Source organism: Gobius niger (genome assembly GCF_951799975.1).
Source record: "Gobius niger genome assembly, chromosome: 19".
Taxonomy (NCBI): domain Eukaryota; kingdom Metazoa; phylum Chordata; class Actinopteri; order Gobiiformes; family Gobiidae; genus Gobius; species Gobius niger.
This window is the reverse complement of record NC_136870.1, coordinates 21,633,328-21,659,119: the sequence shown is the minus strand read 5'-3', so window position 1 is coordinate 21,659,119 and position 25,792 is coordinate 21,633,328. Positions and strand designations below refer to the sequence as shown.

General features: G+C 42.0%; 1 protein-coding gene across 1 annotated transcript in view; it reads right to left on the bottom strand.

Annotated features, from left to right (window-relative positions):
• The window catches only part of LOC306978365 (disintegrin and metalloproteinase domain-containing protein 12-like), a gene marked incomplete at its 3' end in the record, with an annotated part of 168,752 nt that overhangs the window by 41,929 nt on the left and 101,031 nt on the right, over positions 1–25,792 (bottom strand). Inside the window, exons 7-11 of the mRNA XM_079576888.1 lie at positions 21,057–21,122; positions 16,784–16,855; positions 14,462–14,631; positions 14,036–14,120; positions 5,856–6,004 (exon numbers count right to left, since the gene is read on the bottom strand). Of these exons, the coding sequence (XP_079433014.1) occupies positions 5,856–6,004; positions 14,036–14,120; positions 14,462–14,631; positions 16,784–16,855; positions 21,057–21,122 (542 nt within the window). The remainder of the gene's footprint in view (positions 1–5,855; positions 6,005–14,035; positions 14,121–14,461; positions 14,632–16,783; positions 16,856–21,056; positions 21,123–25,792) is intronic.

Here is a 25,792-nt window from a genome sequence, read left to right as displayed (position 1 = left end):
CTACTAACCACACCAGATGCAACCTAGAAGCTATTGTTTTAGTAAGTTCACTATTTGCCATTGTACAACCGTGCAAAACAATAGTGTTCAGGTGTTAGTCCTGAGCCGCTACGACTGAGCCGCGCCGCCTCTGTGGGCCAACATGTTTTTGGAGGCAGAGGACGTAGCACCTGGAGGAAACCTGGCAGGCTGCCTTCAATGCTCTTCTGAACCTCTGAAACGTTGCACCGCCTCCTGGGTTTGTCCCTGTTTCAGAGCGTGGTGTCCTGCACTGGTCAGCTCCTCTACCTCATCCTTCCTCTTCCTCCTGCGCAGCTCCCTCCGCTCCACAACAGTCTTTCATCATCTTCTGGGAAGAAGAGAGTAGGCTTTCATCTGTTGTATTCTCCAGTGAACGTCCATTAGCCAGAACAATAGAAGGCATGTGTGGCTATGCTGCGAGTCTTGCCCGGATACCTCCTCGTTTGTCCCTGTTTTTGCTTCCTGTAGCGCCTCTTGTGCCGCCTCCACAGTGCTGCAGGTGTGGGGGCTCTTGGTGCCTCTTTAGTGTTTGAGAAGAAGACATTTGTAGGTCTAAAATGTCTTTAGCTCATACGCTACAAGCTTCTTTCTTCTAGGCCATTATGGAAAATAAAAGAATTCAACACACCCCACAAAAGCTCGACAAAGACAAACAAAAGCATCCAGTAAAACAATGTGGAACACAGAAACCAGAAAGGCAAAAAACACAGCTGTACCAAGAGAGATGGAGGTTGCTGCTTTTTTACTTGCAGCCAGGACTTTCTATATTTTAAGAAAATTATTCCTATATATAGGAATAATTTTAGCTTCCAGCAGGAGGAGCCCCAGTCAAGATTTTCACCAGCTCTTTTGACTGCATTTCATTGACAATCATTGACACAAAATAAGGTCAATTTCTAGATTCCATAGGCATGACATGTCCACTAGTTTTGAAATAATGTCTATGTAAAGAAAAGACAGTACGGAGTGAGGAAAGGATTTCAAATTAGGCCTGGACTCCAATCCCACAAGGGTCAACTGTACCTAACAACTCCCACTGCTTACACTTGCACTACCATCACCATATCTCACTGCTAAGTTGGACCTGGATCACCTGTCTCCGAGCTAAGCGATATAGCCATCTCCTATTTCAGTTCCTAGAAGGCATTTTCCAAGCGCACACCATTTGAACACTTAGATCTGTTTCCTTTTTTCTCTCGAGATACAATCTTGAAAGATGAGAGACTGCAGCCTGTTCTCGTTTAGTTGAATTGTGAGGAGGGAGGGGCGAGCAGTGTGTGTGTGTGTGTGTGTGTGTGTGTGTGTGTGTGTGACGATTGTCCGTGACCGATTTGAGCAGGAAGCCATAGTTTCCTCTGCACACATGTGAGCAGCTGGCAACAGGACGCGGCGCAATCTTTACCTTGGGCCCCCCACCACGAATCTGTAATCATCCACTGGTTTTCATTATCTTTGAGTGTGTGTTCCTGAAGTGAGCGAGGTCAACAGTGCTCGAAGAGGAAGAGCTATAGATTGTATGGGGTAGCAATCTGGATGATTACTTTTACCAAAAGAAAAAAAAACACATGTTTCAGGAAATGTTACATTAAAAAAGTGTTGTTTGCTGTTCTCTAAACGTGGTTCTCAACAGGACCCACATTCACCCTGGGACCCATGTTTGTTTACATCCCGGTTTGTTCTATGAAACCAACTCATTATGGTACAAGATATAGATACATAGGAAACATTGGAAATCAGTTTACATAGTCTTCTGCTGTTTAGAATCAAAGTTTACAAGAATGGTGTCTTGTATATTCTTAAAGGAATAGGCCACCGTTTTTACATACTGAGATATGCTCTTACCTAAAGGTTACTTTTACTCCTAAAGGTTATTGACGGAAGTGAGCGGGGGAAGTCTTTAGGAGTTACTGCGCGGACGTTTTACTCCTCGTATCATTACGCCTCACAATATAGTCCCCCTTTTTATTTGCTTATAAAATCGACATGCTACATTTCTGTGTAAATATACTTTGCATGAAAACACTTCACGTAACTTTATTTAAATAGGGAACACGTGGAAGAGCTTGGTAGCTTCTATCGTGAGCTTTTTTGGAGCTATATGACATGTGGGAGAGGCTGCGTATGTGCTCCGTTTGCCTGGCAGAGCGCATGGACAAAGACCAGACGGGGATATATTAACTCGGCTAAAGTGAGGTAAGAGCATATCTCAGTATGTAAAAACGGTGGCCTATTCCTTTAAGCATCCAATAGTATTAGGTTATCTAGGTTATAGGCCATCTGATACTGCCTCATATAGTACTATCATTACCATATTTATATATGCATATACAGTGGTCCCTCGCTATAACGCGGTTCACCTTTCGCGGCTTCGCTGTTTCATGGATTTATTTTTAGTACAATTTTGCAGCTTTTTTACAGCGTATGAACACCATACACACATTGTGTTCTGCGTCCTGATTGGCTAGTCGTTGAGTGAGCCTCTTCTCGTGCAGAGAGGATCTTTGTCAGTGTCCCATCAACACATCAGTGCACACACTATGTCGCAGACAGAGTCATACAGGCCGGGCATGAGCGGGTCTGACTCCGGAGAATACAGGGGGGTTTTACAGCCTTAAAACATTTATAATAATTGTAAAAGATACAGCAGACTACTTGGCGGATTTCGTTTATTGGGGGATTATTTTTAGAACGTAACCCCTGCTATAAACGAGGGACCACTGTACACGGACGGACAGTATATGTATATAAAAACATTTGTGAGTACATTTCAATGTGTCACATGTGTAATATAACGTAAACCATTTTCCTCAAAGATTGTTGTTGAATACACATTTAATAAGACAACAAACCTGAAATCATGATAAAAACGGAATCAAGTAGTGATTCTATACTTTTTTTTACACATAAATATTAAAAGAAATGCTCTAGACCCCCCTTGGGTCCCGACCCATCAGTTGAGAACCACTGCTCTATTTTTCACATCCACAGTTTATGTGCAGTAATAAAGTATTTGTATGCGCTGTGTCGGACAGTTATGCATTTCCGTTCATTTGCATTCTAGTCAGAACCCTCGATGTTCTGGACTGACTGTCAAAACAAATCACAGCAAATTTCATAATTTGACATCGAGCCATCATCTGCATGCCCTCTACACGCTTTTCTCTCAGGAGGTTGGTCTGAATGGAGTTTACATGTTCTCTTTGTGTCTGGATGGGTTTTCTCAAGGTTCTCCCCCACCTAAAACATGCTCAAAATCAGTGAAAAATCACCTCAAGATTGTGCTGTTCTAACTTGATTACAGGGAGTTTAAAACCATGTGCAAAATGAGTAGCACGTGCAAAAATGGATAAGCAGCAGAGTCATTTGCCCATTTTCTACTTCTCACGCAGCACTCTCATTTACATATCAGATTTGAGTCAAACATTTTTTTCTCTGGGGGCCACATTATCGATCCTGACTGTGCTGGGGGGCCGGGCCAGGTTGGCTATAACATAGAATTGTATGACCCAGAGAAAAATGCAGCAGGCCTCATTGTGAAGTAGAGATTACTAGCCTGGCACAGTCATCCCCACTACTACTATTTCCAAATAAAACATCATTACGTAATTGCTTAATGGGACCCAAGTAATAACTGCTTACACTTGTATTGTGCTTTACAAGCCTGTGTCACAAGTTTCTCAAAGATCACTGTAGTCATTATTCATTCAATCCACACTCTGTGCTGGTAAGCTTCATTTACTACATGGCTATAATGTGTTGTTTATATCCTGATCTCTTATGTCAGTGGCCCTGCTGGACACGTTATTTAAGTTGACCCTTAGTGGCTGGAAGGAGTATACTAGTTCCATCCATCATCCATCCATTTTCTTCCGCTTTATCCGGGGCCGGGTCGCGGGGGCAGCATTCTCAGCAGAGATGCCCATGACTTCCCGATCCACCTCCTCCAGCTGTTCTGGGGGGACCCCGAGGCGACACCAGGCCAGCTCGGAGACCCACCAGCGTGTCCTGGGCCTTCCACGAGGCCTTATCCCACTAGGACAGGCGAGGAACACTTCCCGCAGGAGGCGACCAGGAGGCATCCGAAACAGATGGCCTAGCCACCTCAGCTGCTCCGCTCGACGTGAAGGAGCAACGACTCTACTCCGAGATCCTCCCGGGTAACTAGTTATTTAGTTAAAAAAAAAAAAATCATAACTCCGCACAGGAATAGAGACTTCCTTCTTTTTTTTTTTTTTGACATACTCAGGGATTTGTGCTCTACAAGTCAGGGGCCGGGTTAAATCATCTCCGTAGTTTGAGGACCCCTACCCTAGATCATGCCTACAAATAGCTACATGCTATTTCCCAGCTTACCCTCACAATTTAGCACCTGTCTTGAAAAATGTTTGCTGTTCCCCAGTGTTTCTTTAAAGTCGGTGACAGTAACACTAAACTCTACACTGCATTGTTAACATAAAAAAAAATAAGTGGATGTGAAGTCACTCAAATCAGCAGAATACTGTTCCAAATCTCTGTTTTGAAACACTGGCAACCAAAACGTGGCACAAGTACAGATAGAGAGACATGTAGCGAGCAAATGACACAGTGCAGTCATATCTATATAAAGAGATGATCATATTGTTGGCCCGGGTTGCTTGAAGCTCACTCGTTCAGGCTCCGGGTACTGCTCATTGTTTTTTTGCGGCAAACTCAATTGAAGCGAGTTTAATGACATTGCTCCTTGAACGAGAGCCTAGCAAAACACGCCGGTGCTCCTCGTAAACAAATCACTGTAGCTGGGGGCTGACGAACTGCATGCAGGTTCAAGAGTCTGTGTGTGGTCACATGGCTCTTTCTAACCCAGCGCGGCCTACTGGGAAACGCGGCCCTTCTGCCTGGAGCCAATTCTGCATCGCGCATTAGAACCAGCACAAAAGACTTTCTCTAAACAGGCCAATTTTGAACATTTCCTAATCCCGAAATGAACCGAATGGACCCAATATGTAGTCAGTAATTGTACAAGGGATTATTGGAAAGCCACGGATTGGATTAGCTAGTCTTTTGTTGGCAAATATTAAAAAAGCGGTCTCCAAACTGCAGTGTATAAGAAAGAAGGCGGTTTTGTCTGCGAATTCAAAAGGAGGAACATTTTTTACAGTTTTTTCTTCCTCACAATGACGTCAGTTTCTTGATATTTGAAGGTAGAGGTGATAAGGTCTATATAAAGGTGTATTATAGACCATTTTAAGAGGTGGTTAAGTATTTATTCGAAGCAGCACGGAGATTTTCCAATATTAAAAATGCATGCGTGTCAAAGCGCTAAAGCTAACCGGCTGTGAGTGAGTCAAGAGATAGCACACCAAAGCAGACAGCGACAGAAAAAGCGTTTTATTTCCAATGATTTCAGACCATTTTCCCATAAAAGTTATGGTTCTTGGACCTGGATTTGACAAGGGATGCCCTTAGTAAGTCTAGAAACCAAAGAAAATCTGGATAAAGCAGGATGACTTTTGCAGTCTGCGGCCAACGCAAACACAGAAGGATATTTTCAGCGAAAGAAATAGTGGTATAAATCTCCCACAAACCACAGCAGCCTGGGCCAAACCAAACCAATAAGTTCTAAACAGGACATCCCTGTCAGCGCCGCTCAATTTACTGTAACTGTTATGACACGGCCGGTCCTAAATGCAAAATCTCATAAAAGATGGTTCACCCATATTAAATATTTCTGAAACAGCTTGATGCAGTTGCTGGACAGATCGCTTCATCGCAGGGCAGATGAGCAACAGAGAAAAGAGGATCTCGGAGTATAAAGAAAAACATATCGAGATGTATGAGTAGGAAGAGTCGCTTACCCGGTGGAGGGGGTCATGATGCAACCGCCCCGGTCCACTGTCACCCTGCAGCCGCAGCCGCGCTCCGGCGTGTCGTGGTTCATCCCAAAGTTATGGCCGAGCTCGTGGGCCAAAGTGACGGCTGCACCGAGAGGGTTATCCGAATGGTCCTGGAACAACAGCATGAACGTGCACTTTAATAACAGTGATAGTTCATTACCATTAGAGATGCACCAATTCTGCTGTTTTACTACTGATACTTGGTTTTGAGCATCTGCTGAAATCCGATATTTACCCATACCACTTTCTTAAAAGCGTCTTTCTCTGAGTGAAAAATGTAATTGACTCTTTTCAAGTCATATTTTGTTGCCATGATATTATGGATCAATTATCAATTCAACCTGAAGAGACTCATAAAGACAGATTGCGTTAGAGAGGAAGATTGTATTATTGATATGGAATACATGGCATCGAATCTTCCCCGGAGCCCGGACACTGGTGGTGGTAGGACGAGACCCGGGGCGGCCTGTCGACCCGTTGAGCAGGCCTGAAGAGAGGCCAGGCGGGAGAGGGGCGGGGGAGGGGCGGTGGAGGGTCGCAGCACGGCTGGGAAATGGTCGAGTGATTGACCGGCAGGCTTAAGAAGGGGACCCTGGCTGATGAATGGCTGAAGCAGGGAGAAGCAGCTGCTTCTCCCTGGCTGACGTGAAGGTGCGGCTTGAGCTGGGGCCGTGATTGGATGATTAGTGAAGGCTGCCGTTGATGAGGCGATGAATGAAGGCTGCAGGTACGTCTCCCAGGTTGAATTTGCACTGAAGCTTCATTTATATCTATTGATAAACCCTTGGATCACCGGACTTTTCTACACTGAATATCCTTGGGTATATGACTGGCTTCAGGCTACATTCATATAGAGTTCGGGTCTGTGACGTCATGGGATTAGCAGCAATTGTAAACTAATGGAGATTTCAAAAGTTGAAATACTGGAGTTACTGTTCACATTAAAACACTACATCTAACACCACAGTGTGTTGGATGTATTAAACAGCAGCAACTGAGCAGCTAACAGAGCTCTTCCACGGCTTTTTTTTCCACTTTTTCTCCTGCAGCAGATTTCTTAAACTAAAATACAAACGCTTGGCTTCAGCAGTGGTCGATTCTATTTTAATAGGCTACTTCAGGTATTCCTATCAGAGATTCTGACCCAGCCTTGATTAGCTTTGATGCTAACCACGATCAAAGTGCGTTTGCTAAAACTAACTCAGCAATTTTCCTGGTTCTTAGTTTCAAAATGATACGCAGCATGCCCATATTCACTTACATTTAGGTGGAAAAAGTTGTGTTTTTAAGGCGTTGAGAGCCAAAACTGGTATCGGTTCAGTATCGGATATTTGTCGCCACTACCCGATACCGATACCAGTATTGGTTCAGTGCATCCGTAATTAAAATAGACAAGCTTTTCTCCCTCTTCCTACAGGGACAAGTAAATGCTGAACCCACTTTGCAACTTTTCATCCTTAGTGTACAAAAAAACCCATATTGGGACAACATGTTTTTTCATCTTTCCTCTCCAAAGTTCTCTGTTTTGTTTTGTGTTTTCATTTGATTGCTTCAACCTGTCACAAAAGAAAGAAAAAAAAGATCGCCTTTGCTACACCTCTCTGGCAAAGTAATTAAAAATAGACATTTCTATTACTGACGACATTCTCTGAGGACGCTAAGAAATTGAAATAACTAATTCCGGCCAACTTGTTTCCGACAGGCCCCCGGAGGAGACTCGCGTAAATACGATTGCCGAACACTGACATTAACCAAACACCGCGTTTGGATCCGCGCTTATCGGACCGTTCCTCGTGTTTGATGAACTCGATGAGGAGCCGGGGCCAGATGTGCCTTGTCATCCTCGCAAATGAAGATGTAAACCTGCTCGGAGCAGTGCAGGGGCGCAAATGCGAAGTGTTGGCAGCTTGGCAACGCAAAGGGGGCGAAGAACGGATCACGCCGAGCCAAGTGAAAGTGATAAACATGCAGCATTAGCATATAAGGATGGCCTCGCGTGGATGAGGCACGGGAAGCCCATATGGTGGTGACATGTGAAGGGATTATGATTCACGGAAATGAGTATGAGCGTCTTTAACCAGAGTAAAGGTGTGTAAGACAGTGGGGAGATGTTTGGATCAGAGACAGACAAAGTGGGGCCTAATTTGGCCTGGGAGTTTTATTATTTAGTGTGCCCCTTTTGCAATTGGATTCAAAGTCCATTCAGAAAGTCGCTAAAGGATTCAATAATATTGGCATTCACCCAGGGACGAGGTATATGAGTGAAATATGTGCATGTACTCGTTACACATGGGTCGCTAGTGCCTTATTTTACCAAAGCATTCCTTTATCTATATTACTTTTCCTAAAGTGGCCTCTTCTTTTTTGTGTGAAGCCGCTTGGGTGTTCACCGTCAAAAATCACCAAAAAATGCCAACTTATCTCAGATTAATTTCTTAAAAAGTGATTGAATTTAAGACAATTTAAAGATGCAGATTTTGAGTAGGTTTGGGCTGTCTAAAGATTGCCCATGGAACGAGCATTAACTCACTTAAAATTTGAAAAATGAACTTTTACACTTATAATACGACAAAAACACTTGAAATTGGAAAAGAAAATACAAACTTGTTCCATTGGCCATAAGACCAAATCTGCTCAAAATCAGCACAAATCCCAATATTTCAAGTAATTTTTATCTACAACAAGATCGCATTTTTCCAGTGTATTTGATACAGTGCAGGTTTCTACATGACAAAAACAAGTGCTCAACTGTAAGAGAAAAAAACTGTCCCAAAAGTACCCCGGCCCACTGGGAAACATTCCCTTTCTTCCGATTACCCAGCACACTTGGAAGGATGCTGAGGTTGGAGCTGTTTTTCAATAGGAGGCCTAGAGGAAGCCAAAGGAGGAGATTGAGAGAGAGATGAGGCAGAGAGTGTGAGGATAGATTCAAGAAGGCAGCAATTAAAAGAACAACAACAACTTAGAGGGACAATACGGAGTTTAAAAATGTTAAAACTAAGTATTTTCCTCCCCCTACATATTCCAACAATGTCCTAATGTGTAGAATGAGCCCAGACCTGTTCACCACAACTGCCTCTAAAATCCTGCACTGTCACTCAAAAAGGTGTTAATTCGGGTCCGAAGTGCCGTCCTGCACGAGCTTAATATAGAAGGTGCAGTTACACATATGACCTGGGGTGGCAGTAGTGAATATAAAATGGCAAACTTGCATCTAGCCCCTTTAAGTCATGCATTGAGCATGCAGTCTTAAGGCCGAACTTGTGTTTCTAAATGCAGTAAATCATTCAGTTGTGTGGTCAAAACCTTTTCTTCCTACAGACCTATGTTCTCCTCGGAGTGGAGGTTGCGGTGGGTATAGGGGGTGCCCTTGCTGTTTTTTTTTCTGTGGCGTGGAGTGCCCTTCAACACAAGCGCCAGCGGTGTGGTCTCTATCACTCAGGACACGACCAGTGTTTAACTCACAGTGGAATAAAGTTTGTAGTTTGTCTTTTGAGGGCTTGAAAATGCTGAATTGTGTATATGAGGTCAGGCACAGAGAAAGAAGGGGAAGAAGCCATAGATGACAATGGTGTGGACCATTGTCTATCAGCTAATCTCAGTGACATGGTCTTCTTGTTCTATAGCGTGTAAGCAAAGCATGAGTTAGAGGCTTGTTCAGATTTCGTTATAATCCTTACAAATCGGTTCATCAAAGGTATTGCGATCACAACCAAACCTGGGTTGCCTGCGTAGCTACACAAGTAGAAGTTTGTGGACTGACCATTAAGCTCAGACTCTCTTATTTCAAGCTCAGAACCTCCAGAAATCAGTCACAAACATTAAAACTAATGAACAGCTGTTCGGATTTTGGGAGTGAGCGAGTGAGACAGAGCCTTTAGGTTTATTGAAAAGTGTGTTTCAACAACAACCAAAGCAGTAGTTTTACATCATGTAAAATAATGAATATATGATGACAGGGTGAGTTCCTTTATCTACCTCATGAACCATTTTAGTATATGATTCAATATGAGGTAATTATTATTTTTTCCATGCAGCCCATGCTAAAACACAGTCTTCACATGATTCCTTTAGATACTTTTCTTGTCATCTTTAATGAATACTGATATAAATTGCTTCCGTGTATAAATAAAATAGCAGGTGCAGCTCTGGATCGTCATGTCACGCGGAGGTAAAGGCCTACGGTGTGAAAGCTGCTCCCGTCTCTTTCTCATTTATTCAGCAGCAGCAGCAGCAGCACCGACTGATGAATCGCTCTGCTGGGGGCTTTTCAAAGGAACTGTCAGCACTTACCGCCGTCCAACTGAGATTTATACAAAAAACTACTGCCACTTTTCCAGTAAGACCTCTCGCACCTTAATAAGCTGATGAATCCCCACAAACGCATGGAGCTGGAGTCGGCAAGAAATCGGTGAATAAGGAAAAAATAATGTCTACAATTTAAAATATCATACGCTATATCTTTCCATTGAACCCGCCTTTTGTCCCGGGAACGAAGAGCGATGGCGTGACCTTTCCTATCGAAGAATGAGCTGACAGGACAGGATTGGGAGAGACGGGAGACGGGGCTATTATCGAAATCATTGAGGAGTCGGATTATGTGATGGTTTCAAGTCAAAATGTCATATGCTGTAGATTTTTGGGAGATATGCAGAAAAGGGGCTGGAAATCTGCAAAAGTGTGATGTAATAAGTAAAGTATCTCAAACTTTTGAGGCATAATGTTGCATCAAGGACGTTACAGTGACAATTATAGGAGGGGTTCTCAAGGTCAACAAGTTACTGGACCGGGTTGTTTGAAGGTACGAGTGGTAGTGTCTTTTGAGACCAAGTTGTGATGCCAGTTGGGTCGTGGGGCAGCATTAATGGAACTCACTTGGTGGTTTCACCTGGAATAATTGAAACAAAGGTAAAATATATATTATTTAATGGAATAAATTAACATTACAGTTCTGTTTTCTGGTTCTAGACAAATATTTCAGTATAGGCAGGTGTCGTAGCATGTTGCAGGTTTTTATTAATCATTAATTGCCTGAGTAAATACTACGCTGACAGAAAAGACAAAGAGAGAGAGGGAAATATTGTGCCATCTGGACTCAATGACACAATGGAGATATTTTTTTTCACTCAAACTTGGCTGTTAACACTGCTAGTGATGCTAGCCCGCAGTTAGCTTTGACCACTTGCCTGTTAACTTCTTCTTCGTGATTCTATTAGTGTGTATTACGCCTCCGACCCGGAGGCAGGGAAGTTGTAAGGGGGGTTTTCTGGCCAGAGACAGCAGGGGGAGATGAAAGACCCCCCCAGTCATCCCACTAACACTTGTACTACCCCCAGAGGGACTACGGAAAGGATTTATTAAGGTAAACCCTTACTTAGTTCTTTAAAGGAGAACTAAGTAACTTTTGCTCCTAGAGCCCAACGATCGCCACTGCAGGTGTCGTAGCATGTTTCCTTTTTCTTTTACACATTAAAGCTGTACTAAGTAACGTGTTTACCTTTATAAATCCTTTTCGTAGTCCCTGTGGGGGTAATACAAGTGTTTATGGGATGATTGGAGGGTCTTTCATCTCCCCCGGTGTCTCTGGCCAGAAAATCATGTTTGCAACTTGACTGCTACCGGACCGGAGCCACCAATACACACTAATGGAATCACGAAGAAGAAGCTAACAGGCTAACGGGCAAAGCTAACGTCACTTTAAACAGTATTTACAGCCAAGTTTGAGTGAAAAAAAAAAAATCCATTGTATAATTGGATGAATAATATCCCTCTCTCCCTTCGCCTTTCCTTTACTCTCCAAGACAATTAATAAGTTAAAAAATCGTAACTTGCTACGACACCTGCAGTTGCACTTATGGCCTCTAGGGGCAAGAGTTACTTAGTACTGCTTTAATTGAGTAAATTCTAAAAAAAAAGACAAAGGGAGAGAGGGATATTGTACATCCAATTACACATTTTCTTCACTCAAACTTTGCTGTAAATACTGCTAAACTGGCACTAGCCGACAGTTAGCCTTGCCCATTAGCTTCTAGTCAAGTTGCAAATGTGGTTTTCTGGCCGGAGACACCAGGGGGAGATAAGAGACCTCCCTATTAACCCATTAACACTTGTATTACCCCCAGAGGGACTACGGAAAGGATTTATTCAGGTAAAAAGTTACTTGGTTCTGATTTAAAGTGCCGGTATCTGTACTTTAAAACAGCTTGATTATGAAGTTTGATCTGATAAGGCTCATGAGAGTGGAGGTAAAACACCCTCAACTCAAGCCACACAGTCCAGCTGACAACTTTGAAACCCTCTGATAGTTATGCGTAAAACGAAGTCAAGAAGTCTGCATTTCCTCTTTCAAGATGCTATGTTATAGGCAAAGCTAATTGTCATAGGGAAAGTGTTTTTGAGATTGTTTACTTGATTACTGACATCTTAAACTTATAGTGTATAAAAAACAAGACAAACACAGAAAGTAAAATGACTCTCCAGATCGCTTGGAGAAGAAAAGCTGCCTGCAGAAATAACAAAGAGTCCCATTGAGAGGCGACACAGTGAGTTCAAAGGTGCTCTGTAAAAATGAAGACGCAATGATTCGCCCAGAGCCAAACTGAAGGCCACGAACAGACAAATGTCCTGTGTCTGAATGCGCTGAATGATGTGGCAAAGCGTGCAATGGCAGTAGCTTTACCATCTGGGAGGAGGCTCTTGGGAACCATCGGGGGACTCGTCATAAAGATTTACAAGGTGAAGGATTTACAGGCCCCGAGTCAAAACAGTCAATCCGAGATAGAGACATAAAAGTGGTAAAATATCTTCTTGATATCAGACATAAGATGAAGCTGCAACACTCAATGCTCCTGGCACTTGGCCCCTGTGGCTTTGAATGATGGGTCAAATGCTGATGATAATTAGCCTACACTTGGGGGATGATTTACTGAGCCAGGCACTAAATTGCATATTTCCTTTTTAAGATTTTCAGGAAAAAGAAAACAAAAAAAACAATTCATAACTCTCAAAAAATATGGTTAATTTCAACCAAAACTGCAACTGAATATGTTTTAGATCATAATTTTGGTATTTTGGTCACTTAAGTAAAAATTGTTGAGCAATGTCATAATTTATTTACATTTAGAGCCAGTTTGAATCAAATCTAATGCATTTTAATTACTTTTAAAGCAATACTAAGTAACTCATGCCCCTAGAGGCCATAAGTGCCACTGCAGGTGTCGTAGCATGTTGCGTTTTTTTACTCATTAATTGACCATGAGAGTAAATCCTGCGCTGACAGAAAAGACAGAGGGAGAGAGGGATATTGTACATCCAATTACGCAATGGAGATTGTTTTTTTCACTTAAACTTGGCTGTGAATACTGTTTAAGCTGCGTTAACCCGCAGTCAGCTTTGCCCGTTAGCCTGTTAACTTCTTCTTCGTGATTCTATAAGTGTGTATTGGGGCCTCCGACCCGGTGCATTAAAGTTGCAATTGTGGTTTTCTGGCCAGAGACACCCATTAACACTTTTATTACCCCAGAGGGACTACAAAAAGGATTTATTAAGGTAAACAAGTTACTTAGTACTGCTTTAAGGCCTTTAAAGCCTCATGATTGGTTGAGGATATATCCAGATATCTATTGGATGCAGCAACATTAGAGAAGGAAAAAAATGAAACAAAAAATCTGCATTTGGCAGAGAAATAACCAAATAAGCTCATGGAGGCTGATGAAGTAGACTCGAGTGATGGGATTTACGGCTCTTTACTGGAAGCAAAATTTTTGACATCTGTTCATTTCAAAGAGCCGTTCAAAAGGCTCATAACTCCAGCCAGATAACTCACAATATCTAAGAACTATTCAATAAACTGAATGCTTTTTTAAAATCTAAATCATCTAGAATTACAATGGGACTGATTTTTACGCTTAAAACGTGTTTGTGAATAAAATCTTGTGCCACAATTAATAAAAAAGCGTCTGCAACTGTCAAATCATTTTTTTTGTGGATTAAGCTTTGACTTTACTGCAAAAACAGTAAAGTCAAGTGTGTTGACTGATTCTTATGTTCGCTCGGGGGAAGTTCTGGGTAAAATAAGATCCGATTCGAACCGTTCACCATAAAGAGCCAATCAAAACGTCACATAGTAGACAGGGGCTTACCATGACGATGCCTCCGGACTGCTCGGCCGTGCACATGCTCATGATGGGGGCCATGCCGATGGTGGTGCCCTGGAAGTACACCCCACTGAGGGGCAGCACGGGTCAGTAACAGCCCCTCAGCCACAACTGTTTACAGCTGTCAGTGAAAATAAACCCAAGAGTCTGTAGCAAGGACAGTGATTTCTGCCAAATGAGGTCTACTTGTCAAATCATCCACTTTGGTGGGAAATCAGTCTGACATTTAGAGTTACAGCTAGAACCTAAACCCCAAAAGTGATAAATATTAACAGAAAAGTGATAAATATTAAAAATAATGGAGATGACTGACGGTAAAAGTTCTCTCGACTAATGATAGTAATAAAAAACAAATCACTGGTTGTCTGTATTTGTCTGCGTAAACAAGAAATCATGATTGAACCTTATTACCTGATGAGCTGTGCGTTGTCGTGCTGTTTCTGGGGCAGCAGCTTGACCTTTCTCCAGTCTAAAAACTCGTGCAGCGTCGTGAAGGGGTCCTGGGTGACCGGGCACTTATCGATGTCACTCCACACCTCCAGCCCGACCAGAGCCACGCGGATGTTCAGGGATCGATAGAACTGAACAGAAAGTCAACAGAGGAGAGAGGGAGTGGTCGATGAGAGGAGAAGTTACACAATTTACTGGACGTCATCGTTACGTCCAACCTCTACAACAGCCGTGTTTACGAGGAGAATATTAATGTCATCTTAGAAATATAGATTTTTTTGTCTCATTGGCCTTTGTTTGAAAGGACAGTTATGTGTGAAAGGGGGAGAAGAGTGGGAGAGACATATTGTCAGAGCCAGGCTGGCAAAGTGTGGTGTCGTTTTAACCAGTGTTTGTAAAAAGGATTGTCGTTTTTCATAGTCAGTAATTAGACTCATGATGCAATGCTTGATGAAATTGAACTGTTGTAATACAGTGTGTGTGTGGGTTGTTGTCTTTGTTTTTATTGCTATAATCAAACTGCTAAATGTCTCTTCATAATATGTTTTGTTATGTTGTTACGTTAGGCTGGCATCCAGAATGATCCAAGACTACAGATATTGGATATTAGCTTGAAAAAGCTACAGTCTGGTACAAGCATCTTTGCTCACGAGCATAATGTAACTGTACATTGTCCTGATAAATAAATAAATGAAATGATACCTCTCTGTAAGGCTGCACGATATATCGCAGAAAATATCATATCGCGATATTAGGTGATGCGTATCACAAGAAGCCACAATATATCACAACATCACTTAAGCCTTCATCTGACTGAGATCGACACATTTTTCACTCACTTACAACCAACAATAGCTCTGCCATCTTTGTTTGTCTGTCTCACTTGTAAAGCGTCTTTGTGTCTCCTGAAAAGCGCTATATAAGACCTATGTATTATTATTATTTTTTCTTTTTTGCAAACTCAGCCAAAAAAAAAAACAATGCATTGAACTTATACATGTGCAAAAGTTCAGTTTAAGTTTTAAACATTCACAAACTTAGTCCAATTTGACTGAACTGATGTCGTCTTTATTGACCCAATTTCCTGAATAACTACTTACTTACAGGCCCCTCCTGGAACCGCCACCTTAACGTGGTGGAGGGGTTTGAGCACCCGAATGATCCTGGGGACCCTGTTGTCGGGGGCTTCGTGCCCCTGGTAGGGTCTCCCATGGGAAACGGGTCCTAGGTGACGGGTCAGACAAAGAGCGGTTCAGAAGCCCCTTATGAGAGACCAACAGGCCCGGTTTGAACCGTGAGGCCGTCCTTCTGTGGACCCACCACCTGCAGGAGGAGCCATAAGGGGCTGGTGCAATGTGATATGGGCAGCTCCAACAGCTGCCCCCACGACCCGGGAAGTGGAAGAAAAAGGATGGATGGATGGAACTACTTACTTACCATTTTTGTTTCATTAGAATGGACCACATCGTGTTGAAAGGGCTTAGTGAGAAATTCATCTTTGGCCTGTTTGAATATTAACCACATTACCACTAACAACACCGAAACAATGACACAAGCCAACCCTTCATTGATTGGTTTACTCCGCTTCCTGTTTGCAAACAAACTAGCTGTTCACAAGAAATGTAGAAATGTAGGTGATGTCAACTCTAAGATTTTTCCAGGCAAGATACTTTGGTCCACCCAGTAGTAGCAATGTTCCCCCTTTTCTAGGGACAAGGGAACAGTTGTCCCTCCGCCAAAGTTTTTCCCACATACTATCTGAAGACTCCAATCTCGGCCCCTAAATCCAAACTCTAGCCTAACAAAGCCGACAGGTCCACAGACAGGTCCAACATCAAACCTCTGATCCCAATCCTAATCCAAATCCTACAACCCGTAATTCCAGCTCTGACTCTAATTTTGAGCAAAAACGGCAATGGTGCATCTGGGAAACATACTGCAGGTAAATCTAACCTAAATGTAATTATATTCTGTGCCCAAGAACTGCTTTGAAGTTGATTTCTATAGTCTTCCAGTCCACATTAAGAGCAGACAAGGCAGAAAATCCTCTTCTAAAGGTGACAGGGACTTTGAACCGATCTTCAAACATTAATCAGGCCTCCTCACATGAATAAATAAATCTGCTCCTTCCACTCATTCCACTTGAACGGGACTCTTTTCAGCAGTTACAGCACTGATAATCTATTCATAATCCAATCAGAAGGGGTTGAATTCGACTGGGCTTGGCGTGACCCCTGATAAATCACATCGTTACGCCGCGTTCTCGGTTGATTCGATTGTTACCTTGTCGACGTAATTGGCGATTTCAGCCAGCCTCTGCTTGACCTTCTCCACGTCCTTGCCTTGTTTCTGAAACTGAGAGATAAAAAGGTAAAGATAAGAAGGATTGTACGAGAGGCTTTATGGCTAAACAAAGACGGGGCGGGGAATGCAACTTCGAGCAATGTCAGTGAAAATGGGCACCAGAATCTTGTATTGTAATCAGGATAATACCAGAACACTGTAGGAGCTTAAATAAGATGTAGATAACTAAAGACCTGCTTTTATTATGGCACAGGTCTCAGTGAAAAACGCTTTTATAATATTGATATTACGATGATGCATTTTCTTTCACCAGAACACGCCTTCACAATGACATAACTCATTCAGTACGTGGCTTTTGACAGAGCCGTGGTCTTATGAGGAAAGTTATAAGACCATGGCTCCATTCTCCCTCCTGCATACTCTCCTTGTCCTTGAGCAAGGCACTTTTATCACCTCACCTATGTATAGAAGGTGCGTCCGTGTGTTAGTGAGTGGGTGGCAAAGGTCGGATTGGCGGCCTCACTTTCGTCACTGACAACATCAAAGAGACTAGATGCAGGTTGGTCATTTTATGCTCACTACTGCCACCTCTGGTCTTACATGTAACTGCAGTCTCTATATTAAGCTTGTGCGTGAGGCAATTCGGACCCGAAGTGACACCTTTTTGAGTGACAGTGCAGGATTTTAGAGGCAGTTGTGTTGAACAGGTCTGGGCTCTTTATAAACACTAGGACATGGTTGGAACATGTAGGGGTATGAAAATACTTTAGCATAGTTTTAGCATTTTTAAACTCCGTATACATGTAGTCCCTTTAAGGTTGTCCCAGTAGAGAAATTTCACCCATCCTTCGATGCTGCTGGGGAAACACGTAAGAAGCAGTGGCCGAACGCAGTGAAGCACCCGGGGACCCATCTCCAGATGTGGAGCAGACTGATGTCAGAATCACCTGCCTGATGGATACCTATTGTACATGTTTTTAGTGGTAGGGGAAACCAGAGTACAGCACAGATGCAGGGAGAACACGCCACCTCCGCACAGAAAGGCCCAGTCCGGTCCGGGGATTGAACCTGGGACCTTGTCGCTGTGAAGCATGAGTGTTAACCGTGCTGCACATGTAGCACATCATGCAAAACTGAGTTTCATTTTCTTTGTTTTAGAATGAATGATAAAGAGTTCTGGAGAGTGTGATAAAAGATTGTCTTATCTTATCTTATGAGCTTGCCAAGCAATACAAATACAAATATAGCCCATTACTTTCTTTATTACAACTCCCCAGTGTAACTTAAAGTAAAGCCACAGCTACCCTGTCAAAAAAGATGGCATCCTCCTTTCTTTCCTCCCTGTCTGGTATATAATCACTCCATATTGCATTATATTGCAAATTTGGGACCACCAGTCTCAAAAAGTACTAAAAAGAGTATTACGTCCAGGAGTTCTTTGCTGTACTCAGCAGTTACTGCACCTCTGGACGCTCAGATAGAGCAGGAGAAAATAACGATGTAAAAGATGCTTTATGGTCAGCACATATCACTGTCTTAAGGCTCTGTATCTTCAAAAGGCTTTTTTATTGGGGCGTATGGGGCGGCAGAGATAACCCCGACCAGGAGGCATGTTTCCTTTGAGGGGGGCTTAAGGCTGGGACACTGACCCACTGTGTGTCAGCCAGTTTGGGATCTCCAGGCTGGAATTTCAGATAGGAGCCACATCAAAAGGCTAATTTAAAAATCTAATGGGCAGCAGCATGTATCTATAGGAATACAAATTAACCTGGCATTTAAGACAGGAATGAAAGGAATGGTAATTTGGTATTTGGTATTTACCGGTTGCATATTAATCCTGTTCTTCAAATGAAACTCTATTGATGTTTGTTTACAAATTATTTATTAACTTTTTCAGATAACCAAACATCTGCAGATGGGCGTCAATCAAAAAGAGCAAACACTGTCACAATGAAAGGTAATAGATTGAGGGGCTGTTTATGTTTGTTTAAACTTCTTCTAAAGAACTCCAGCAACCCAGTTCAGTCGATGATATTTGAAATGCTGCAATGGATGACTGAGAGCCGACACCAACATACTCTGCACAGCAACTGCAGAGACCCACTCCACCCATTCCAGTGCTGCTTTTAAAACATTTATTATTGATAAGGCCTGTAGTAAATTCAGTTTAGTGTTCAGAAGGTACAGTCGATGTATAAGCTCATGGGAAGATATTTTTAAGAATACAAATATAAAAACACAATTATATACTGGAAAAAGGGATAATCATCTCATAAAAGAAATGACATAAATCTACTTGAATTAGGAGATTAGATCTGAATCTCCATTACTAGCATGGTGCTTTTAACACATTGAGTGCCGTGCTGGTTTTGGCATTAAGCTGTGCCAACAATACAGAAAATTTGTCACAGCGTATTCTAAGTTATAGCTATGGACACATGCTGTGGCTCATTTGAAAGGTGAGACTCTCAGCTCTCCGTAGGTGAAAACAGTTTAATTCTACGTCGGCTTCTGAGAAATCCTAAGCTAAACAGAGGCTAGTTTTGATCAAAATCACAGATTTTTTTCTAGAAACTGAGATATTGCCCTTTTATGAAACAGTCTCCTTTAACTCCTCTCTCCTCCTCTCTCCTCTCTGGACAGGCACAGACGTTATGGGAAGAGGCAAATGCCTAAATATCTCCATTTCAAGTCAATTTTCAACAACAAGACTTTAACAGGATGTTTCTCAGCCGCTCTTGGACCGAAGAAAAACTCGAAGAAATGTTCAAATCTCATCGAGAAAAGGCCGCTATAGTCATGCTAATTTATGCTTATTAGACGTGGCTAAGCTAGCATGCTTTGTTGTGTAAATTTTTCATTATTTTTGCTGTTTATATAATTGCTGCTAATGTTGCTGCTACAAACATTTGCAATACACGTTTGTGACATACTGACTGTATTTGTTATGTCTGTTGCAGTTTTATACAAGTTTATTGAATGAAGCAATAAACATGGCTCAAAGTCATTCAACATTGTCTTCACCGTCTATTATTCCGACAACCCTCCATTTAGACAGCCCTCCCGCCAACCCGACACTTTCTGATACCCCCATCCCGATAACAGCCCGTTCAGTTTGTAAACTCCACTATCCTTAAAGGAATAGGCCACCGTTTTTACATACTAAGATATGTTCTTAGCTCACTTTAGTCGAGTTAATATATCCCCGTCTGGTCTTTGTCCGCGCGCTCTGTCACGCAAACGGAGCACATACGCAGCCTCTCCCACATGTCACATAGCTCCGAAAAAGCTCACGATAGAAGCTACCAAGCTCTTCCACGTGTTCCCTATTTAAATAAAGTTACGTGAAGTGTTTTCATGCGAAGTATATTTACACAGAAATGTAGCATGTCGATTTTATAAGCAAATAAAAAGGGGGACTATATTGTGAGGCGTAATGATACGAGGAGCACAGCGTCCGCGTAGTAACTCCTAAAGACTTCCCCCGCTCACTTCCGTCAATAACCTTTAGGAGTTACTGCGCGGACGTTTTACTCCTCGTATCATTACGCCTCACAATATAGTCCTTTTTATTTGCTTATAAAATCGACATGCTACATTTCTGTGTAAATATACTTTGCATGAAAACACTTCACGTAACTTTATTTAAATAGGGAACACGTGGAAGAGCTTGGTAGCTTCTATCGTGAGCTTTTTCGGAGCTATATGACATGTGGGAGAGGCTGCGTATGTGCTCCGTTTGCGTGACAGGGCGCACGGACAAAGACCAGACGGGGATATATTAACACATCTAAAGTGAGGTAAGAACATATCTTAGTATGTAAAAACGGTGGCCTATTCCTTTAAGGTTAGTGCTTAGGTAAAGGTTAGTTCTCACTCAACAAGAAAAGAAAAGAAACGCAATAATATATATGAAATGTGCAGACCATGATTTTTCACGACTTTTTGATCGTCATCTATTTCACTTCTGTTCATCACAGAGCTACCAAAATCACACATAAGGTGCATTAGAGTGTCTAGTTTCTAGTTTTTGGCACTCAACGCATGGAAACGAAAAACTAATTTTTACGGTTCTATTGGCACTCAATGCGTTAATTGGCAGGTCTATATCTATTGCTAGGACTGTGAACTTACTTTTGCAATGCTACTGCAGTGGAAAGCATTCATTCTTTCTTTCAGCTAAGGTTATATTTTGAAATTGTCCCTCGTCAAATTGGAGTGTTTTACCCTTCACCATAGAAGCGCTGCGTACCTCTCTGTTGTCGGCCACGATGATGAGCTCCACGTACTTGGTGGTTGTCTGGGCATGGCGCTTGTTCTGCGGAAAGAGACAGACACGACTCGAGTGAGAGGCTGAGGTGATGAAGGTGAGACAACGAGAGCCCACGAGGACACACTTTCTCGTCTTCACATCGGCGGAAAAAACACAACTAAATTTAGCCGCGTCTAGCCTCTCGGTGCAGCCGACTTTGAGGCTCAGACAGAGAGAAATCAGTGATAAACAATCAACGATGCAGAGGATAAGAGCAGACACGGCGAGGTTTGACAACGCTGCTGTTAGACGAAGTCGGATAAAGTACGCTGAACTTTATTCACTGTCTAGTTGAGTCAAATTCGTGCAATCTCCATCTTACTGGTACTTTATCGAGCGGATACACTTGCAGATGAACAGAAGCACCAAAACACAAAAGTGAGTGTCAAAACAGATAATTAAAATGTATTTGTTGTCTCTTTTACAGTTCTTTTACAGTATTGCACTGACTTCTTGTGGCGAGTCTGTTCTGTTCACGACAAGTCTTAGCTAAAGGAACAGGCCACCGTTTTTACATACTACTACATCACCACAGTTTGGAGCTATAGGAATATGCTGGGAGGGGCTAAATGCTAACAACATCTTTGGTCTTTTGGCATGACTGACTGCACGCACAAAGACCAGACAGGTACCCATCAACTCGTCTAAACTCAGGTAAGAACAAACCGGTATCTCAGTATGTAAGGACAGTTGGGCCGCCATCTTTGTTTTGTGTAAAGTCATGAACACAAGCAGGAGTTGCCGTGGCTCTGCTTAAAGTGCATAAATTATCATCCCCAGAGCTTTCGGGAGCATATGCTTGTAGTTTTTGTTGTTTGAAGGTGTTCTGTACCAACAGGTGTAACGTTAGAGTGTATTATTATGCCAAACGGCTGCTATAGTCATGCTAATATATGCTAAATAGCCACGGATATGCTAGCAGACTTTTTAGTGTAAATTTTTCATTATTTTTGCTGTTTATATAATTGCTGCTGATGTTACTGCTACACATATTTGCGATACACGTTTGTGACATACTGACTGTATCTGTTGTGTCTGTTTATACAAGTTTATTGAATGAAGCAATAAACATGGCTCAAAGTCATTCAACATTGTCTTCACCGTCTATTATTCCGACAACCCTCCATTTAGACAGCCCTCCCGCCAACCCAACACTTTCTGATACCCCCATCCCGATAACAGCCCGTTCAGTTTGTAAACTCCACTATCCTTAAGGTCAGTGCTAAGGTAAAGGTTAGTTCTCACACAATTGTCTTGTGTGTCGGAACGGCAGGACGTTGCACAAAAGGGAAAGTGTCACCACTCCGACAAAGAGGGGGGAAAAATGTCGGCAATTAGACCTCAGTGTCGGAGTAGGTGTAACCACTGTCTTCATGTCAGGTCTGTGTGTTATCTGCCAAACTACACACTACTTGTTATGCTTTGACATCACCTGCACTACATCTGAGTAAATTTCTATTTTTTTAGTATGCATTTTATTTATTTGATTAGGGACAATGCCCAAAAGACATCAGTCTAAAAAGAAGAGATGCTATGTGCCAGGTTATAGCAAAAATGCAAATGTCCGCCCGCAGTCCCTGGACAGGTTGGTGTTATACTGCACACAGAATAATACATGGAGAAGCATCATTAGATCACTCACATTATAAAAACACCCCCCACCTCAGGAAACAGTAACAATAGTCAGCGCAGACAGGTTTGCTTTGACTGTTTGGTCCGTCGTGTAAATGTACTACGGTTTGTGCTTGAAATCGTTTGTTTTGAGGAGTCTGAGAAAGCGATTGTTGACTAAATGCGGTTCTGCGTCTTGGAAACGCTGCACTCTCCTTTAACGTCGGCCAATTTCAGTGCGACCAATTTTCTCAAAGGGGGCGCAGCAATGTTATGGATTATCTTAAACAGAACAGAAATTTGATTACATTTAATAAGGTTTTCGAAACTCAGAGTGTTATATTTGTGATGGCACAAACAGGGATTTTTCTCATGAATTATTAACGGGGAACAGGCCACCGTTTTTACATACTGGGATATGTTCTTACCTGAGCATTTGGCCTCTCCCAATGTATTCCTATAGCTCCAAACAGGGGTGAAGTTAGAAGCAGCCAAGCTCTTCTACGGGCACAAAGACCAGACAGCTACGCATCAACTCGTCTAAGCTCAGGTAAGAACATATCTCAGTATGGAAAAAACGTGGCCTGTTTCTTTAAGGCTCTGGGACAAGCCGGACATGCAATACGAAAGATGTGGAGAAATCATACTGTTGAGATAAGTATTTGAAGCTTCTGTAGTAAATGAATGTCTAATATAGCTTGTTACCAAGTTTTATTTCTCTTTCTGTCACTCTCTCGCTCTCTTTTTTCAATTGTTTTCATCTCTATTGATCCCGATACTTTTTTACTGTTGAAAAATCATTAAAAAAATGACAAAACAAGCATGTGTGTTTGCTGTGAGCAGACCTGACTCTAGGAGATGTTGACTAAAGGCAGCCAAATATGAGATTTAAATTGGTTAGGTCCTCATCCAAATCGATGCTTTAATTCCCTGGTCATTAGAAGCACATCGTGTTTTGCAACAGTATGATCCAAAAACAGTTCTAATCTCCCGTGCTTATTTGGAAACACAAACGCTAAAGCACAAAAGCTATTTCAATTTACAATTATAGTTGTGCCATCGAGTCTATGTCTCCCATTTCACAAACTAAGCCACGGCACCGGGGTAACAGATACACTCTACAGAAACCACATTACAAACTTATAAAACCCAAGCACTGACATCATTGTGAGAAATAACATTATGTTTATTATCTAAAAACAGGGTGTATCACATCTCGCTCGGATTTGTGTCACAGCCGCACAACATCATTTACAGCCCACTTACACACAGTGCAGGAGTTCAACAAAACTACTCCTGTTTTTACAAGTAAGAAATATTGGGCAGTAGGAACTTCACCACAGCCTTATTCCAAATATTTTAGAAGGAAGAGTCAAAGGTTGTTGCTGAACTATAATTCCCCCCCTGTATACTGTGGCAATGTCAAAAATGCTACACTCCAGCGTGTTTATCTTTGCCTTTAGTCTGTGAATAAGGATGTATTCTGGGAGCCCACAATTGTACAAATAAGTAGAAATACTGTAAAGGCAAAAAAGTTCCCTTTTAACCTTGTCCCAGATTTAGACAAGACTGATGCAGTTTGGAAACAATTCCTGATGAGGTTAAAATAGACATTTTTGGCTGGAATGAGCCAAGGTTTGTTTGCAGAATAAAGGCCACAGAATTATATATTGAAAACCTCTGTCCATGGGGGTGGGTCAGTGGTGCAGTCTTCAATTTTATAGTGGATATACTGTTTTTTTTTTAGCAGGCACGGGGGATGGACAATTATATACACTGAAAAAATGATGAAAACCCTTCAATTTGTCCGTCCTATATTAATAATATCACAGACAATTAAATAGATTATAAAACAAACTGTGTCTGTTAAGCAATAGGCCATTTTTCCTGTAATTCACAGCCTATTACTAAATGAGGCTTTGGGACAGAAACCAAAATGAAAAGTTAGTGCTGTTAAATGAGTAAAGACCAGTTTGACCAGACATGTACGTATCAACTCGTCTAAGCTCAGGTAAGAACATATCTCAGTATGGAAAAACGGTGGCCTGTTCCTTTAACCAAAGCCGCTTTCACGAGCCGCTGCAGGGGGAGGGAGAAATCCTGCAGGCTTTCTAGTGGTTATACGGCGTATACCCGAGTATCACGTAGACCAGGGGTAGGCAAGTTTTGTTGGCGGAGGGCCGATTTTCTTTATTGTAAATAGACCGAGGGCCGAAGCCGCTGAGTATTAGCCCAAAGTAAAGCACAAAACTGGAAAAATGGCCATCATAAATTAGATAAATGACATAAAATAGCTTGAATTAAAGTTCTTCCATGTTGAATTTGAGTCGGTTTGAACTAATCCAAGATACAAATGCTATAGCGCCAATGGAACAAGAATAAAACCCACTTGAAATCAGACAATTGTTTTTCACTTGAAATGACACAACATTATCTGAATTAAGAGAATAACTACTAGAGGTTTTATCTAATCTAAGTCCAGACCAAATCTGCTCAAACCTTAGATTTAATCTCTTAATTCAAGTTATGTTATTTCTTCCTTAAAACGATTATTGTTTGTCCAGTGCGCTTCTTTCAAATGCCAGTGTTGTACATAGTATATGACCTAATTGGGCGCATTGACAGTATTTCTTACCTTTTTTTCTCCCATTTAACTCTAATAATGTTAAAGGTCCTATATCATGCAAAATCGACTTTTTGGAGCTTTTAGCCATGTTGTTATGCTATTTCCTTATCAAAAACACCCCCAGAGTGGTTTGTGGCTTCATTCCCGCAGCTCTCAGTAATCCTCCTGAATCCTGCTCTCTGAGCAGCTGCTCCGCCCTCTCCTGGTGAACGACTGAGTGTTCAGTTGTGTCGTAACAGCGGAACGGAAGTGCTCGACGTCTGTAATGCAATGTCTTAATTCTATGCTTACGGCCTGATTTTAATTTGTAAAACAGCTTTTTCATTATTTCTGTCGTAAGAGAGAAACAAAGAGTAAAAAATGAAAAAAAAAAAAAAGATGTGCCCGAAGTGCTTCCAGGTCAGCTGTGGCCAAAACAAACACATCGCGTCTGAACAGA